The 18,809-nt window shown below is 37.9% G+C and overlaps 1 protein-coding gene across 1 annotated transcript in view; it reads left to right on the plus strand.

Annotated features, from left to right (window-relative positions):
• LOC145768217 (dynein axonemal heavy chain 5-like) overlaps nt 1-18,809 on the plus strand; it is a 131,708-nt gene that overhangs the window by 15,588 nt on the left and 97,311 nt on the right. Inside the window, exons 5-20 of the mRNA XM_082579705.1 lie at nt 2,097-2,273; nt 2,442-2,628; nt 3,165-3,232; nt 4,001-4,192; nt 5,060-5,171; nt 6,743-6,911; nt 7,334-7,474; nt 8,402-8,492; nt 8,938-9,123; nt 9,543-9,716; nt 10,094-10,249; nt 10,811-11,043; nt 11,720-11,871; nt 16,141-16,294; nt 16,851-16,992; nt 17,203-17,329. Of these exons, the coding sequence (XP_082435831.1) occupies nt 2,097-2,273; nt 2,442-2,628; nt 3,165-3,232; nt 4,001-4,192; nt 5,060-5,171; nt 6,743-6,911; nt 7,334-7,474; nt 8,402-8,492; nt 8,938-9,123; nt 9,543-9,716; nt 10,094-10,249; nt 10,811-11,043; nt 11,720-11,871; nt 16,141-16,294; nt 16,851-16,992; nt 17,203-17,329 (2,461 nt within the window). The remainder of the gene's footprint in view (nt 1-2,096; nt 2,274-2,441; nt 2,629-3,164; nt 3,233-4,000; nt 4,193-5,059; nt 5,172-6,742; nt 6,912-7,333; nt 7,475-8,401; nt 8,493-8,937; nt 9,124-9,542; nt 9,717-10,093; nt 10,250-10,810; nt 11,044-11,719; nt 11,872-16,140; nt 16,295-16,850; nt 16,993-17,202; nt 17,330-18,809) is intronic.

The raw sequence follows: 18,809 nt of genomic DNA on the forward strand, positions 1-18,809 counted from the left end.
AACATAGTAACTTTAGCGGGTTTAGCATACTTTATTTCACACAAAATATAACATAATTAAATAAAATAAACTCAAACGTTTTCGACACGTACGTGTGTCCTCATCAGGAATTAAATCTGCAATACATAAAATGAAAAATCGTAAGATAAATTTGACTATGCACTGTAACTGTAACGACACTCTGGACTGAAAAGCACAAACTGAACAAATGATACGACAATAATTGCGAGTAAATTATGCGGTGGGAAACAGATCACATGAGGTGTAGACTACAGGCATTGGACAAAACAATTAGAACACACACAAAAGGAACGTTGAGCCACAGGCGAATAACTGCCGGTTGAGAGATGGATTGTTACGTTTGATTCTTAAGGCTTCCATGATCTTAGTCTGAAAATCAGATCTGCCTTGAGAGATGATTTTAAATTGGTCGATCGAGACATTGTCAGTGCACGTTTCACAAGAGACGATGTGCTCTTTAATTGCACTTTTAGTTGTTAGGTTTGGGTTTAAGTGCTCCCCGGCCCTTGTCAACAACTGTCTGGTATGTCAACCTTGTATGTTCTGGTATGTATGTTCTGGTGCCTACAGATGCCTTCAGCTTATCTATGTGAAGAAGGATTGTGCAGTCTTGTTGACATCAAGTCAAAAATGAGAAACTTAAAACTGACCTTGATTTTTAACGCAGAACGAGAGAGAGAGAAAATTTTATTCAAATTGTCTCTGTTACTAAACATCATGCGTAAAATATATACCATTGACCTCGACAGTTGAACCAGCGACAATGACCCAAAGTTTGCAAAAAATACCAATTACCATTTTTGTCATTTTGCTTGGTTTCGTGAGAAATGCAGTCAGACCTAATTATTGTTCAAAATGTAACACGCCACCTAGTCCCAGTTTCTAGTTTTATTTATGAAGACAGTTAAATATTAATATGTGTGAGGTATACAAATTTTTTAATAAGCTTTAAGGTATGTTGTTAGAAAGATTGAATATCATAGGTCCAGATCCAGAATCTTAAACTGCATGCCGTCTATGTTCTACCAGTCGACAAAACCATGATTGGAAATCGATTCTCCCAAAAATCCTTGTTTCTCATTCAGTTTGAAAATTCACGTTTTTGCATTTTTCAGTACTATAAATGTAGGTTAATTATCACAAACGTAAATGAAAGCAATGTAGTCTTCGAAACGCTTGCTGAACAGGAGTTTAGTAGGCTATCCATATTTTAGGGTCTTTATTTCTTGATCAGAATACTAGGCGCTTCAACCACTTTGCTCCTAAGGTTTTTTTCCTGTCGGAATGCTATCAATTTCTTGTTGATTACAAAAGCAGTACCGTAACCTTTCGTTGCCATCTTTCTCTTCTGATGGTATTAGTGAGAGATGGCCGATCATCGCAGAAATTTTCAATGGTTGAGTTCTGCTTCCAGCTAATGTTGAGTGACTTTCTTAGAAACCTGGTAGGCTTATGGCATTTATTCAGACAAGCCCTTGGACTTTTTGTTGTCAAGCTGATACCCTAACCAAGTTGAAAAAGAAAGCACAAACTTCTCAGCCAAGCCTTTTTTAAATACTGTTCTGTTTGCAAAATTTTCGACCCACACTTTCCTTCCACAGGTACCTAGACTTCCCTTCCCGGTACATTGCCACCCCAAAATCACGCCGCTCCCCGCCGCCGAGGGATGTGGCGGGCCTGTTCTTTAAAGTCTTTGACCTGGCTATGTTAATTGTGTTCTTCTTGCCCTGTCAATTATTTTGTACTCGTGCGTTGTTGATCAAAATAAAACAGTTCATCATCGATTTTACGATAGAAAAAATATCTGAAACCTGTAGAAAAACTCGCAGAGTTAGCTTTATCAGCGATTTTTCTAGAAGGTAGCTGCTTGAATACCAATTTCGATGAAATATCATTCATCAATAGGCTACCAATTACTAATCAATTACCTAGTTTGGCTTATGTAGGCTACTTACACAACTTAGATAAACTTCGATTTTAGGACTGAAATTTCGTGATTATCGTAGGCCTACTTTTATCTTCAGCTTTTCTGTGTTAAATTTGTTTTTGACTGATGGAATGCTTTGTATTTTCAGCCTCTTCTAGGTCAGTGTTTCTTTTTTGTTCGGCACTCAAATGAAAAAGCGCTGACTACAGAAAACATACAAAAAACTTCCTACTTCGGACATTTTGAAGTTGAAAATAGAGATGTTCTTGGAGGGATTGAATTCTACTTCTCAAAAATTATGCTTCCTGCTTTAAAGGCTACGACGGTAAAAATTTTTAACTTTTTCAGCGTTGATTTGGATGGAATAAATTTGCAAAGGAAATACATTTGTTTTGTTCGTTTCAATAAGCAAATAAATTCCTCATATAGATTTTAATGAGAACGTAAGTAGGCTATTTTGCGTTTTGTTACAATTTCGGCATTTATTTTATAGAATTGGGGACGCTTGCAAGGAAGAAACCTTATAGAACATCGGGGAAAGTTTCTGGAAGAAATGGAAGGTTTCATAAAATGTTTGGGAAACGCACGAACCAGTGTGAAAGAACAACAATTTAAACTCACTCATATTGACTTGGGTGTGGACATTATTGAATGCAGTCCTGCTCACTACGCTTCCCTTGGTATGAATCGGAAGTTGTTGCATTTTTTGTTGTTAGCAGTGAGTAAACCTGTGGTAGACGCGTCACTGATAGAGAAACACCATGTTTCAAAATAAGTCAGCCTCTTGCATAGTCCTATACACAGTTGTACCTTTTACGGGTATAGGCTTACGCCGGCAACGTCCGCATATGTTCCGCAGGGATATCCTCTGCAGTTTAACGTGAAATCGTTTGAAATTTTTCCTATTTTGGGAGTTTGTTGGGAGATCATGAAATGCAAAACAATAAGTTTCAAAGTCGAATTTTAGAGCTTTGGTATTATTTAAACATATGGCAAAAAAAACTAGAAAAAATTAAAATACCTTCAGTAAGTATTATCCATGTTTGTTTGTGGATTGAGTCGGTCTTCAGAAAACTTGTAAAGGAGGGGAAGAAATATTCGGTTGTTCGAGCAAAGGTGAGGCAAGCTGCATACAGCGCGCAAAGCTGACCTGGTAATTTATTAATCTTCGTCCATATGCGTGTTCTTATTTTCCTGCTTGGCATAATTAATGCAGGTTCTGATCCTCAAGTTATTGAAGCACTTGAAAAACAATTGGACCTGTGGATCAAAGAAATAGATCAGGTTGGTGATGTAGATGTCTAAAAATATTTTGAATGACTAGCTAGGTTAGTCGATGAAAACACGATTTCCTTAGTCGATGAAAACCGAAATCGCTATTTCAGAAATAGCCATTTAAAAAAGAATATAAAACGGGAATCAGCAAATCACATCCCGTACTCAAATACTTCATCCAGCGTTCATTGTTAACAAAGGATTTTTATTCTCTGTGTTTAGAAAGGATTTTATTCTCTGTGTAACAAAGGATTTTTATTCATTGCAATATCACAATCATTACACTGTTCGGTGGGCTGGGAGGATCTGGCCGGCGAGTCGTAGTTTGGAGATCCCTGAACTAGATCAGCTAATAGCATAAATTTTATTTAAAACCGTACAAAGAAAGTGTGTAACAGCATATTTCTCAAATCCATCCTGGTGAAAAAATGTTTGCTTTTAGCAAATGACCAAGAACAAATACATTGAGTAAAACTTTTTTAAAAGAAGAGTTTTGCTTTGAAGTTGGCTCTTTGTCCACTCATTGAAAGGATTAACTATGTTTTTAAGTGAAAGTAATTTTCGCTTGTGAACTTGTCTTATTTGACTCGTGTCTTTTCTTACCCTTTTTCTGTAGGCTTATCATAAGTCAACCCAATAGATGTTTACGGGCATAACTGGACATGGATTCTTCTCATAATTGGGTTTACGCCTGACTTTGGGAACTGCAAAGTTTCTGTAATTTGTTTTTGATTACTATTCACAATCTTAACATAACCGAACACACTGCATTATCAGCTTCTGGTTGTGAGCGAACAAATTCAATGCGAGGCTGACGACATCGGCCCGGCCGCTGAGCTGGAGCATTGGAAACGAAGGACCGCTAGGTTTGACTGCCTCTTAGCCGAGATTCGAACCCAGATAGTGCGTTCGGTTACTGCTGCTTTGAATGTTCTGAAGTCGAAAAGCATTAAAAAGTGGAAAGAGATGGTGAGGGTGGTTGTGTGTACTTTTCCAACTAATTGGAGGATAGTGGACAAATTGCGTGTATTTTCTTTAGCACCCTCAAAAACTAGCGTTTCCCTACACCGATGTTTAAGAATTCCATTATTCCCTTGTACTGAAAAAATTAAACACTAGTTGTATTCTATCTAATGTTATATGGAAAAGCCAAAACAACCTGAATCTAAATTAGCTACGACACAGTATTTTTCATCAAACACTTATCAGTTTCAGCCACTCAAGCACGTGTTGTTGAGAAAAAACTAGCCTATTAAAAGCGTCCTACCGAAGTTCACAAGTGTTCTAAACTGTGTTGTCTCACGACAAGACACATTATTATAATATGCTTGACGAAAGACACAATGACTTTTTACAAATAGGCTTCACAAAAACAAAAGGCTTCTTTGGTTTCTTGTTCATTCAACCAATATTTGTAATGAGAAATATGTATCGATAAGACAAAAAAAGCTTGTTAAATGTTACGGTGCAAAATGAAACAATGACTGAGAAGTCTGACATTTGTGCGAACTGCGGGGAAAGCACAAAACGCAAAAATACGTTCAATCTGGCTGAAATTCGTAAAAGCATGCTAAAATGTTTTGCTCATATCTTATCAAACTTGCCCAAACTCTCGACAAATTGAAAAGTTTGGGGGAACGTTTGTACCCCAGTTTTTACACCTAGGCCTATACATATACATGATGAGATAGTGACTTTTGTGTCGTACTAAGATGAGGGTGAAAAAAAGCACGGTCACCGAAGTTAGCTGTCACAGCTTTACACTGAGAAAAATAGCTGTGAAGTAACATTACATTTTATCATTTGGTAATTCGGTTACATCCCTCTTTTGATCAGGATGCGGTCATTACTGACGCAACAAACGAAGCGAAGGACAACGTGAAGTATTTATACACTTTGGTGAAATATTTTGGTCCGTTGGTCAAATGCACACCAAAGAGTTTGCTTGGTGAGTTTCATTTACTATTTTCCCATTATAAATCTTACTTAACATATTCAGCATTAACACACCACTGGCGCACGAATGGGGTGTTTAAAGTATTGTTCTCTTGAAAAATTTTCAGGAACAATTTTTCGCAGTTTTAGGAACCAGCAGTCAAAAATTTTAAACTGCATTGAAATTGTAGCGGACGCTGTGGTCAACACGCGCGCTCATATACAGCCGTCCATGAGGACGGCGACATTCCTGGGCATAACTGGCGAGGAATGACCGAGACACGAAGTCGTCTTCTCTACTACCTTGTTTACAGCATACTGGCGTACTGCATTATTAACTTAATTCAATAGAAAGAATTTCGGAATTGAAGAACTTCGTTTTCACTTTCATTTACAATTGCATCTTGATTACAAATAGAATTTTATGTATTACATGTGGAATCCTTGATTACAAATAGAATTTTACATATTACATCTTACAAGTTACCTTTTACATATTACATTTTACAAGTCATATTTTACAAGTTAGCATCAGGAATCATAGTTTCAGTTTCTTAAAAAGAACTCTGGTTTTGATTGGAAAGGCGCAGCCACAGGCATTACATACTCTACACACGACCATATAACGCAACACAACGGTAGATCTACATGTCAACGAAGTACAGCAGGAACCTGATTCAGGCTCAACGCAAAAATTGATTACAAGACTGCATTCCGAGAGCACCCGGTATTTGTTAATTGGGCCAGAATATTCCAGAATCTGACTTCCCGTCAGTGAGGTGACGCGCGTTACGTCAGAGAAAAAAAACTCTCGAGCGCCACAAAATCGAAATCATCGCTTTCATCGAAACATCTGATTGGCAGGCATTTGTTGCATGTGGCTGAAGCTAAACATTTTTCTTGTAGAAATGTTATACACAAAAGCAGTAGGCTATAAGTTTTATTAGGTAGAAAATGTTGGGGAGTATTCAACACGGGGTAATAAACTTTTCATTAGCAGTTTTATATTGTTAGTTTTATTTCTTTACAATAACATGACAATTTTACTGGTGCTTTTACCCTTCCAAATAAATTTTTAACCAAAGCAAAGTTTCTGACAATGTCCTAAGTGGAATTTCTCTATCCGTAGTTGGAAGTACTAATTAGTTCTTGACACCAGTTAGTAAATTGCCTAGTTGCTGTATTTATCTATCCAAAGAAATCATTTAAAGTAAGTTCCAACTGCCAATGTATTTCATGAAGAATCACCCCGGCATATTGCATCCCCGTATTTATTTGCATCTATTCAAAGTACTAAGTCTAACGTGTTGGGGGCCATATGCCAAAATCCTTGTATTTAGAAAATCATTTTGGTCTCAAGTACGCTTCAACGTTCGCGTTTTGTCGCTTCTACCTTTTCAGGACCCTTGCTACGTCATTCTCATGGGATGCATTTTTGTTTTGATGATCGGAAATAAAAATATTAAATTGAAAACAATCATGTATTCAGCAACCTACCGCAAAAGAGCTCATGTAAAAACAACCACAGCCTACGTAAATACATTAGTTGTAGCTGGACATACATTAATGACACATTTGTCACAGACCACGTTCCAAACCTCTTGAGCAGCGTTCGAATGATCTACAGAGTCTCGCAATTCTACAACACCTCCGAGCGCATGACGTCACTCTTTGTCAAGATCACCAACCAAATGGTGGCGACGTCAAAAGCTTTCATTTATAAGGATGTCAAGAAAATTTGGGACCATCCCAGGTAATGTGACGTTCTATCAGTTTATTTTTTTCTTTTGTTTTGGTTATTTAGGAGCTGTTCAATAGCATTAGATACTCTTGGTAAGAGTAAAAAAATACTGGCGTCAAATGATATTTTAACAGCGACGTGTTGTGTGAATGTGAGTCTACAGAGTTTACTGTAGTCTACAGGTTCCACAAGAATGGGAAATTAAATGTGTGTTGTATGACAAGTTTAGTTACAGTTCTTGTCACGTCCTGCAAGATTTCCATAAATACATTCCCTTTGGATATGCAAGCGTTGGCTTATCCTCATAGCATAGCACAATTGGTAATTAGAGGTGAAATGCAAATAGATTACTGAAAAATATTTAAGCAATCTTTAGGTAGGCCACGAGTTTTCTTTTGAAGTATGGTATACTATAGTTCTTTTTTTTTACACAGGGAAGAACTAATCGATCGTATCGACGACTGCATGAAACTGAACGAAGCTTATCAGAAACGATTCCAAAAAATTAAAGAGAAATTAAGAGAAAATCCCAATGAACCTCAGTTCGAATTTAGTGAAAACTACATTTTTGGAAGGTAAAGCATTATTTGAGCGATGTTTAATATCTAGTTTTGAAAACATAAATTGTCTAACAGGCAGAATGGGCTGCAGAATTGCAATTTGTTTAGGAAAGTTCGATTCCTATAAATGTGATTCCTTGCGTACCACAATTGGAAAAATCAACCACGCTAAGTGGTATTAAGGCGTTATATTACATTAATACGCCTTAACACGTAAGGCGTTAAAAAAGCTCTCATGTACGATTTACTGCATGGAGGAGACCAATGTCGAAACAGTGGCGTCCTGTGTGTAGTTGTATATTTAATTAAATTAATAATAAAACTATTTCTAATTCCCAGTTTGATTTTAATTCCAACCCGACTATATATGCTACTTCCAAAGGGAGTTTGTTTTTCAGAATGTGGCAGTCCCAAACTTGAACGACAAACACAAATCATCATCATCACAAATGGCAGTTTGCGATTATTAGTTAGGAGGCGTCTGCCATGATTAATGGTTGTAAATAACATTGGTTGTAAATTTGAAGTATTATTTGCTACTGATACAGCTGCGGAATAAAAAAAAGTAAAGGAATATTTAAAACGAAAAGATAGTCTAACGTATGTTAAACGAGACTTACCTGCAAAATCACTGGTGAAATTCTAAAGCAAAAAACTTGAAAACCGACAATCCTGTAACAGGTTTATGTGACTTCTTTTTATTTAATTTATTTATGATTAGTTTTCAAACCTGGACAATCAAATGACCATCACAACACACCACCCAAACCACCTTTAGCAGCGAGGAGCCACATGTATGCTTACTATCTAAAGGTTGCCGCAAGACACAAAATGTTTGACTGTTTAGCATAATCTGCTGTACGTGTAGGTATATGTCCATTTGCACTCGTAAATAAAATAAACAAATTATTTTTAACTTTGCTTTCTTGTAAACATCCTCAGATTTGACACTTTTTGTTCGCGATTGAAGCAAATTCGCCAAATGGCAGTAACGATGGAACGTCTCAGCTGTCTCGGAGAGATCAAACTTCAGGTTGGATTCTAAGTTGTTGCAAAATTTTTCACGGCTTCAAACTTGTTATATTGTACCTGCAGACTTTTCACTAAGGTCAATTTAATTTTGTTTAACTAACCACCTCCATCTACCCAACTGTGGATCCATATCATGATTTAGTAAGCCTAGTCGAATGAGCAGCCTAGTCGTGCAACGTGCAGCCACGGCCGGCAAGACCCCTTTTCGACGCCCACAGATAACACCGGTTGTGTTTTGCCAAGACAGTTCACGGCATGCTGGAAGTTGCAGGGAAAGAAGATTCTCTAATGTCTTCCCGTTTACTTGACAAAACTTTCAAGCATAAAGCTTGATTGATTATAAAAAACTAAAAAAAATATTATTGTTTTCTTTGGAATAACTGTTGGAGATTTATTCTGTTATCTTTTACAATACACTAATCTCATATTTTGATATATGTTTTTAGGGAATCGATAGTTACGCCGCTAAGCACAAAGCGATCGTAGCTACTGTGAAGAAGAAAACGTATGACCATTTGAACCACAGATGCCGTGAGTTCGATGACGATTTCATAGATTTCCTCAGTCAGGTAGAAAGCATAAAAGAAGGAATACAGGGTCTGGTGGAACAATACTTCTCGCGTAACATGACGGTGCGGAATATAGTTATTTTGTCAGCTATAAATGTGAACCTATGTATCGAGTGATGAGAAAATAAGCTTCTCATTAGAAGATGCATTTAATACTAACGAGAGTAGGGTGGCTAGTTACTTTTTCTCGCCCACCTTTCCTTCAGTAACTATACCTTATTCATTACACACTGTGCTGAGGTGATCGATTTTTTTTTAACAACAAGCTTAAGCCGAGTGTCGAACCAGTATTGCATTGAAACGCAAAAGTCTTAGCCTCGTTTCTTGGCTTGGTAGATCTCCAATTATTTTAATTTTGTATTGTACGGTTCATTGTTATGTGCAACACTGTGAAGTGGCATGCCTAGTACCACGGTGGCCTCTCTTGTACAACGCCAACTCTTATTTTGGTTTTTCACATGCGGGTTTCCTTTTTCGTTCAGACAGCTCATGCTCTGAAGATTTTGTCAAAGTTCGAAGAAATCAAAGGAATTAAATTAGAGTTGTGGGACAAGTATATGAAAACACTCTTGAACTTTGGAAAAGAAGTTGAATCTACAAAGAAGATGTATGAAAAGCAAAAAGAAGACCCGCCCATTCCACGAAATATGCCACCAGTGAGTCAATAAGTCATGTTGAATAGTGTTCAGTTCATCATCCGTTCACTCGGTTTCGACACTCCATCACACTATAGATCTTATCCATCCACAGCTTTCGATTCCTCCTTCAGTTCTTACATACATGTCCATCCCGCTCTCACTCGTCACCGTATCGAGCCATAATAGTGTACCAAGCATTAACTTACATACTAACTGATCAGCAGATATTACTTAAATGGAGACTGGACAGTTGTTGATGAAGTAACTTCCAAAACTGTATATGCAAAGACTTGAATAATAATTACTTGATCTCATCGATTTTGTCAATTTACAAGCCGTAGATTGCTCTGATAGAACTATTTTGAAAGATTCTTCATTGATTTTTGCTTATACAGATATCCGGTCGCATAAAGTGGGCCCGACATTTATTTCGTCACCTTCAGATTTCTATGGATGTACTGGCGCGGAACGTAGAATTGATCAAAACAACTGATGGACGAAGGATCGTCAAAGCTTACAATAAAGTTGCTGCGGCTTTGACAGAATATGAGGTATTTTAGCGCCAATAAAAAGCTAATTTCAAAGGGGAAACGACGCGTGCTCCCTTTTAACTTTTGGACAAATATTCCGCAATCACTGTAAAGGTCAATAGGAACCTACTCTGCTCATGTAACTTCTCCGCTGCGTGGCTGAGTGGTGAGAGTCCCAGAGCGATGCTTAAAAGGAAGTTTGTTCGACACCGCTCCAGAGCACGTGGCTGCGTTGGGCAAGACAATTTAGGACATTCAAATTACTGTTACCCTATTATACAAACTGTGAAACTCAGTGATTTTTAACTGGTGTGCCGCAAAAATTTGCCAAGTGTTTTGGATTATATGTTGACTTCCAACCTTTGTCGTAAACCTTCATTGTGTTCATGGTTTTCTCACAATGAAGTTTAGATTTTTTGGAGTTTAGTTTGGTGTTGGACAAGATTTTTCAATGGCCTACACAGACATTTTACGCGTGCCACAAAAAAGGTGAAAAAACGCGAATGTAAAAACAGTCAAGAAGCATGACATAAAATAAATCTGTTGTTTGGTTATAAATAAAACTATATTCCGTTTTTGTAGGTGTTGTTCCATCGTGCATGGGGTCGTGGAGTTGAAAACATAAAGCGTGGACTCAACGCTTCCTTGTTAGTCAGGCATCCTGAAACACGTCGAATCTTTGTAAACTTTGACCCCAAAGTTGATGAGTTGATCAGTGAGACTCGTCATATGAAGATGTTGAAGTTGAGCGTACCTGACGCTGCCTTCAAGTTGCTGGCAGTCGACAGTGATAAGTTGAAGTCTCAAGCTGCCAGGTGACCTCAGTACCTGACGAGTGACTATAGTTAATGTCTACTGCTTTTATTTTTGGTTCGGTTTAATTTCAGGTCCGATCATCAAGAGTTTTTAAAACGATGGCTTGTCTTTTTGTGTACAATGCAATAAGGATGAGTCGGTGTGACTGATAATGTACTTACCTCTGTAGTATTACCTGTACACTAAGCTGATAGCGTACAGTTAGGCCACTTGATTCAGTTGTAGAATGTGAAGATAAAATCATCGAACATTGTTACTTTTGTCAGTGAAATCCACTGATCATAATTTAAAGTTAAACTGGAAATAATATTTAGTTAAATGTTTTGTCCTGGAAAAATGTAAGTTTAATCATAATATAACATTGGGAGAGTGCTTGGGCCTGTTTTGAAGCTGTTAAGAATTCTCCTAAAACCCTCCGCCTCTTCCAGTTTAGCTTGTTAAGATTGAATCAAAGACTTTCTTGCTCCAGGCGGATTGACCTCTTTATGCTAAAAATATTTTTTCGGTAAAGTCCACTGAAGCAAAGCGCTCCACAAACCCTCAGATTATTTATTTGTAAAGACAAGCAAAAACTGTTCCTTATGACGTTTGTTTATTGCGTGGAAGTTTTGCTTGTGTGGTCCGGCTCATCAGGTCGGGCTCATCACGTGTACCTCAAACCTGATTTTAATTCAGATTGCAAGGCCTTCTCTTCGACTATTATTCTCTTGTTGGGGAAATTCCTCTGATACTGCAAACTGTCACCGCAAGTCACGTGACCAATTTAGAAGAAGTTTTCATTCCTGGCCTTACGATGATGACCTGGTGTTCTTTGAATGTGGAAAAATGTAAGACAATGATCATATTATTATTCCTGTTTGTACAACGATCAACCTATTAGTCAAGAAATCGCAAAACTACGATTAAGAAGCAGTTGAAGGTCGTTATTTGCTAGAATAGTGTCCGGTAAACATATCAATGTAATCTAAGAAGATTTTCCCAAAATGTCGGGTTACCACTTTTACAAACTTGAAATAGGCTATGCAGAAAAATGGCAAATTAATATATAATAAAGGAATAGAATATATCAAGAGCCCCAGACTAAAGCCTCAATAAAGTGGAGATTTTGCCAAATTTGTCTGAAATCGATTCAAGATGAAGATCAGTGCCGTTGAGAGGTTAATTGAGAGTGCCTTGTACCAAGATTGCAAGACCGAAAAACAAGACAACCATTCAGAAAAAGAACAACAAATGAGGGTAAATAACAGCAAAATTATCGAGAAAAGAGATAGTTTTTATCTCAAGAAAAGCGAAAGTGATCTCTAAAACAAAATGGACTGGAAGCAAATACATCATGGTAAAAAAGGCCACATCTTCTCCAACTTCCCGGGCTCCTCGGGAATCTAACGTATTCGAAAAGAACGGCCTATACCCCCTGTCAATGCGACGTCGATTTTTTATCGTTACCGTATGTTATTCAGCCTTAATTGATGAGGCTTATTACAAGTATTGTGTGCTTTTTGCTCTTAAAGAAGTTGGGAAATGTGGCTGTCAACGAGTTGAGCAGCTTGTTACGGTACCTTCTAATAACTGGAAAAAGGCAACGAAAAATTTCGCTAAACATGCAAAGTGCAACTACCACAATCATGTGTTTCTCGGCAGTCGACTGTAGCAAGAACTCAGCGATAGACACGTGCTTCTATAGTGAGTAGTCAGGTAGTGCTGATGCCAGGAAGATCACTCCTTCTCAACTGTACCATAATCATGCCGTTCATACCGCTAACAGTTTATTGAATATTGGAACTGGTGCAGCAACATCAATTGATCGACACATCAACACTGCTCACACTGCTGTAGTTAAAAAAATCGCAAAAAAATGGTTCCTATAATTAAAACTGTTCTCGATTATGGACGAAATGCGGCTGGTCACTCAGGGGTCATCGTGATAACTGCCCTTTTAAAGTTAGTGAAAAACAACGGGGAAAAGGTAATTTTCGTTCACTGCTTTGGGTTCGTATTGATGCTGGGGATGTCATGTTAAAAATTCATTTGGAAACTTCTGCGATGAATGCTACTGGCATAAGCTGGAAAATTCAAAACCAAATTATAGAATGCGCCAATACGATCATGCTACAAAGCTTGTTTCAAAATTCAATCAATCCCGTTGTTTCACAGTTCTTTCTGATAAAACTACAGACGTATTTTGTGTGGAACAGCTGCTGTCTGTTTGCGTTCACTACTTCAATGAAAATTCCAAAGTACCCTGTAAATTTTTTTTTGCAATTTATAGCGGTAGTTTCCACCGCAGGTCAATCTTGGGCAACTGCTATTACTGAAAGCTTGTTAGCATTTGGAATAATGATATCAAGTATGTAAGAGGCTAGGGATACGATGGAGCAGCAGCCACGTCCGGTAAGCACAATTGTGTACAAGCCAATATCCGAACCAAATGTCCCTTTGCTATATATGTGCAATGTGCATTGCCCGTCACACAGCCTAAACCTAGCGATTTCATCTGCCACTGCAATTCGATGTATTCGCAATTGTTTTGGCATCGTTGAAAGGTTGCGTAACTTTTTTTGAAACACCCAAGCACAACAACGTTTTGACGACCCATATAAAAAAAATTGCCAGATGTAAAACGATCTAAACTGCAACGTCTTTGTCCAACAAGATGGTTTACCCGACATGATGCGGTAATGATAGTAATAGAGTTATTTTATTTTTTGTTGCGACCGTGTCATATTTTAAACTGATTGTTCTGCTTTGGTATCATGCACGTTAAAACGTCCGCGCTTTGTCGCTTTTACCTTTTTCTATACCTCTGCTATGTTTTGCATAATATTGTTTTTTTCGTTGTGATGGTCAGAAATAAAAACAAACTGAAATAAAAACAAACTGTTGTCTCCTCCCTTTGTGAAATATCGCTATGGAATGATAGAGAGTCCTCTTCTTCTGCTAAATTACTACTGTGCGGAATATCTAAACCGGACTTCATATTTTCTCTCCTGATATCGAACGAAATATTTTCGTTCAGTTTGCCACTTAGTAAGCAACTACAAAGCAAACAATTGGATGTGGCAAGTGCAATTACACACGTGAAAGCTCTTGAGCAAGTTTTAATTGACGTGAGGCTGGATGCTGTCGAAAAGTTCAATGCAATTTACACGAAAGGTGCAAAAATTAATTCTGATTTGTTTCAAGACAGCGTTGCACTGAGAAGAATTACTGAACATCAAATTTATCGAAACATTCTTGTTGCAGAAACGCTTGAAGATTATTACCGTATAAATATATTCATTCCATTTATCGACGATTTCATCTCCTAACTTAATACCAATTTTTTTAAAGCATGGCAACATACTTGAGGCGTTTATTCTGTTACTTCCCACTGGACGTCAGTTGATAAACCTAGATAGGCAACTTTTCTCAAATTTTTGTGGACTTTACTGCGAAGATTTGGAGTTGGATTCTGATTCTTTGCTGGAACGAACGGTTTCGCAGTGATGCTAATAACGTGCCTCGACCGACATCGGCAATTGAAGCAATATTGCTATGCGATTCGGACATCTACTGTAATATTTACAGATTGATAAAAATATTTGTTACTTTGCCAGTTACCACTTGTACAAGCGAACGTTCGTTTTCAACACTGAAGAGGATCAAAAGCTATCTGCGAAGTAGCGTGGTAGTGTTGTATATTTTGGTTTGTTTTCGTTGAAACAATGTAGGCTACTTTGCTTTCGTTCCCCTTAGGTCTTATCTTTTGCGTTTTTGTTAATTAGCGCTTCTCGTTTTGTTTCATAATATATTTTGGTTGCACGCCTTTTTGAAAGTATAGTTTGTTGGTTTCATTCTTGCGATTTTGAATACAAGTAGAAAACTTTTGTATGACTCTTGTTGAATGAGGTAAAAATACAACAGGAGAAAAAGGCTAAGTGGATTGGCAATGTTGAACATTCATTGGGAAAATCCAATTTCACCAACAGAAATATTAAATGAACTTCAGAAACATCAAAGACGGTTTGACATCAAATTGTATCTCGTTGGCTGTTGAATTTTGTTTTCGCTCTGGAGGTATGTTACAACCTGTTTCTTTTCGTCCACGAACTTTCTTTGATTTTGCATTTTTACACTAATTAAATGTTTAGCTTACACAAGTCATTGTATAAATGTATGATGGAGGTTAAAAAGTTTGTGTTTATTCTATTAGAAATTTAGGCAAATCAAAACGGGCAGTTTAGCAAAGTAGTGTATATTGGCCCTTATTAGGAGCCTTTAAGAAGGATGTAGGAGCTTGAACGCTCCGCTGGAACCCCTGGCACAGGTTGTGGGCCGTGAGTGCCTTTAAATATTAATCAATAGAATGGGCATAGGCCTGTTGTCACTGTCACTATTGCCGCAAATCACTCGGCCGACATTTCTGAATTAGCCCCATCCTAATTTTTTTTCTGGATGCACTACTGGATACAAATGCGACGCATTTGATATAAACTCAAGGTGGACTTGTGATTCTAAATGCATTTAATAGTTTGACCGCCTTCTGTAGGTTGTCGAGTGCTAGGCAGTTGTTTCAAAACCTACTCAGCTTTAACCAGCACTTCGCCGAGGACTTCTCATTTCTCAAGCCTAAAGTGTATGACACTTATGGTAGCCTACTTATGTGCGTTTCGACACTTGTTTGTGATTACTTCGCTTTCTAGTAGGCTACTCGCTTTTGTTGCATCTTTCCGACATATAACAGCATTGTAAAATAGTTTGTAGCGTATAGTGTAGTCGCAAGATCAACTGCTAGGAATAAAACTGGTCTTTTCTAAATCATTTTTAACTACATTTTAATGACGGTATGTTTTTACCGTTGATAAAATGGCAACCCTCATTCTTCATTTTGCTTACCTTTGCGTAGTACCTCAGATATGCAAATAATTTTTGTGCTAGATTTAATGTTTTGAGTTTTGTGTCTACATATTACGCTGTGTGTGACACGTTCAGATTCATAACTATAACTTACTTATGTATATAATTTTATTATGCAACGTTCGTTTTCGTCAAATCGACGTGCTGTACGTTAAATTGAATGCTTGAGATTAATCTCCGTTTGAAACGTCTTGTTTCAGTTATTGCTTCTATTGAAAAAGCTTTGGCTGACTTTCGATTTTTCGTGAAGCAACTCAACGACACCCTCAAGTGTCGAATTGAAACAATACTAAAAGAGATCGTGGAAACACAGCTCATAGTGATGCCCAAGCAGGAGCCGATGGATATCTATGCGTAAGTAAAATAATACTACAGTACCGGTACTTATTTTTAAAGTTGCAATTTTCATACGAAGAGTGCATCTACTCTAACCTGGTTGCTTAAACTCCAGGAAGAACAACTACATTTTTCTTAAATTTTGTATTTGTTTAATACTTTTTGATATAGAGTATACGAACAGAGTTAAACACGATTCTGCAAACTGAAGTTGTATTGTATTTTATATGGATAAATATTTACGGTTCTTTTTGTTTAACCACTTTTTGATAGCATAGGAATACATGACCTAGGCCAGTACTTCAGGTGAAAGACGTTATTTTGTAATGCACCATGCCTACCCAGACAGCCACTCTATCTGGTCCAAATCTTTACCAGAGCGGGTATGGATCTGGCCAGTCCCTCACCAGATCCGGGCAGATAAAAGTGGCTGTCTGGGTACATATCTAATTACTGTACCTAAGTAGTGAAGTAATCAAATTTACCTTACAGAAGTGCCAAGTTGTTTCATATTTTTTAAAAAGTTATCATCAACACATAAATTTGAAAATTCAACAGAAAACTTCATTTTTAGGTTTACTGAATCTGCAGCAAAGGCTTGCCAGAAAGGAACAAAAAACTTGGTCAGGTTGACAACAGTACTTGAACAATGTGTGAGAGAGCTAATTGACTTACTTAAGTTAAAGCTGAAGAAAAGTGACCGTGAAAACTTGCTGGTTAGTGACGAGAGATCTTTATTCGACTTTGTGTTTTTAGCTTGATGTTAATTCAACTGTTTTGGTTACCTTTTTTATGTTAGAAAATTAGTCCAGCTATAGAAAACCTTTGTCTTGTTGCTTTTACAAATAGAGATTATATTAATGCTTTGACAAATGCAGCTTTGACAAATGCATGCAGCAAGTTAATCTTTGACCCTTCCTATGCAGGAGCCGTATTGTTGCACCCATCCTGAAGCGAAGCAACGTGGGCAGAGGTGCCAGGAATGCTTGGCCTGTGTTTTTTTCAACACTTGCAGTCAGTTTTGTCAGAAGAACACCGACGCTCTCATCAAATGTAAATCTCATAAATTCATTTATTTTTATGATTTGTCAGCTCATCGATGGAGTGGTTAAGTTTGTGCTCATACTTTGGTAGGCCTGGGCTGCATACTATGCTCTTTGTACGAATACAAATATCCGCGTTTCGGCAATTTGGTATACTATAGTCTTCGTTACGAACAAAACTTATGAATATTCCTGCGAAGATATTTTTCTTCGTACGAATATTTTGATTTGTTTGTGAAAAATCACATCGTTTGTACGAAAAATTTTTGCTCTTAAAAAGAGTTTTTTATGCGTCATATCATCATCATCATCATAATCCATCGTCGGTTTGTTCCCCACTAGTGGGGGTGGCCGATTGTTTCCGCGCAGCAATTGTTTTAATCCCTTTTCTCCATTTCACCCTGTCCCTTGCATCTTCCTCCTTCAGTCCGACTTTTTTAAATTCATCCTTCACTTGTTGTTTCCACGTTCTTCTTGGACGACCGCGTTTCCTCTTCCCATCCACCTTTAGATCTAGTGCCTTTCTAAGAAAACTTCCTTCCTCCCTCCTTATCACATGTCCATACCATCTTACTCCATTTGCCCTTGCCAGTTGGTCTATGGTCTCTCTCATCTCTAGCATATCCAACAATTCTTCAGTCCTTTTTTCCCTTCTCGTTTTCACCCCACACATTGCTCTCACCATTGACCTTTCCGTTCTTCTCAGGATTGCCAGTTCACTCTCTCTCAATATCGATGTCTCGCTACCATATAGCATTGCAGGCCGCACACAGCTCCGATATACTTTCCCTTTCATCCTTAGTGAGAATTTTCTGCCATACAACATTTCCCCACATTCCCTGAACTTTGCCCAGCCCAATCTTGCCCTTGTTGTCACCGCTGCTTCACATCCACCACTTCCATTTATCCGATCACCCAGATAACAGAAGTCTGTCACTGTTTCGATGCCATGGCAGAACTCATCATCATGGCCTTCCACTTCATTCCTTCCTTTACTGCATTTCCCACAAACAAAACACTTCGCCAATCTTGTTGCGGCTCTCTTGACATTAGCACATCTTGCATGTACCCACTTTCCACATTCCTTGCATTGCATTGAATTTCTCATCACTCTCTTGCCACATATTCCACAGGGATCTACTTTGCTCTCAACAACTGTTCCTTCTGCTCCACTCACCATCACTTTTGTTTTTTCAAGATTCACCTTCATACCCTTGGTTTCAAATGCTTCTTTCCATTTCTCAAACTTTCTCTGCAGTCCCTCCATACTATTACTTGTCAAGACCAGGTCGTCTGCATACAAAATTTCACTCAATAAGCCCTCCCTCACTCCTTCAGTTACAACGTCAACCACAATAGCAAATATCAGAGGTGACAAAACTGATCCTTGGTGTACACCAACCTTCACAAAAAACACGTTTGAATAATTTGATCCAACTCTCACTTTTGTTCTTGCATCCTCATACATAGACATCACAGCTCTCACTAAT

The sequence above is a fragment of the Aplidium turbinatum genome, chromosome 4 (genome assembly GCF_918807975.1).
Source record: "Aplidium turbinatum chromosome 4, kaAplTurb1.1, whole genome shotgun sequence".
In the NCBI taxonomy this organism is placed as follows: Eukaryota; Metazoa; Chordata; class Ascidiacea; order Aplousobranchia; family Polyclinidae; genus Aplidium; species Aplidium turbinatum.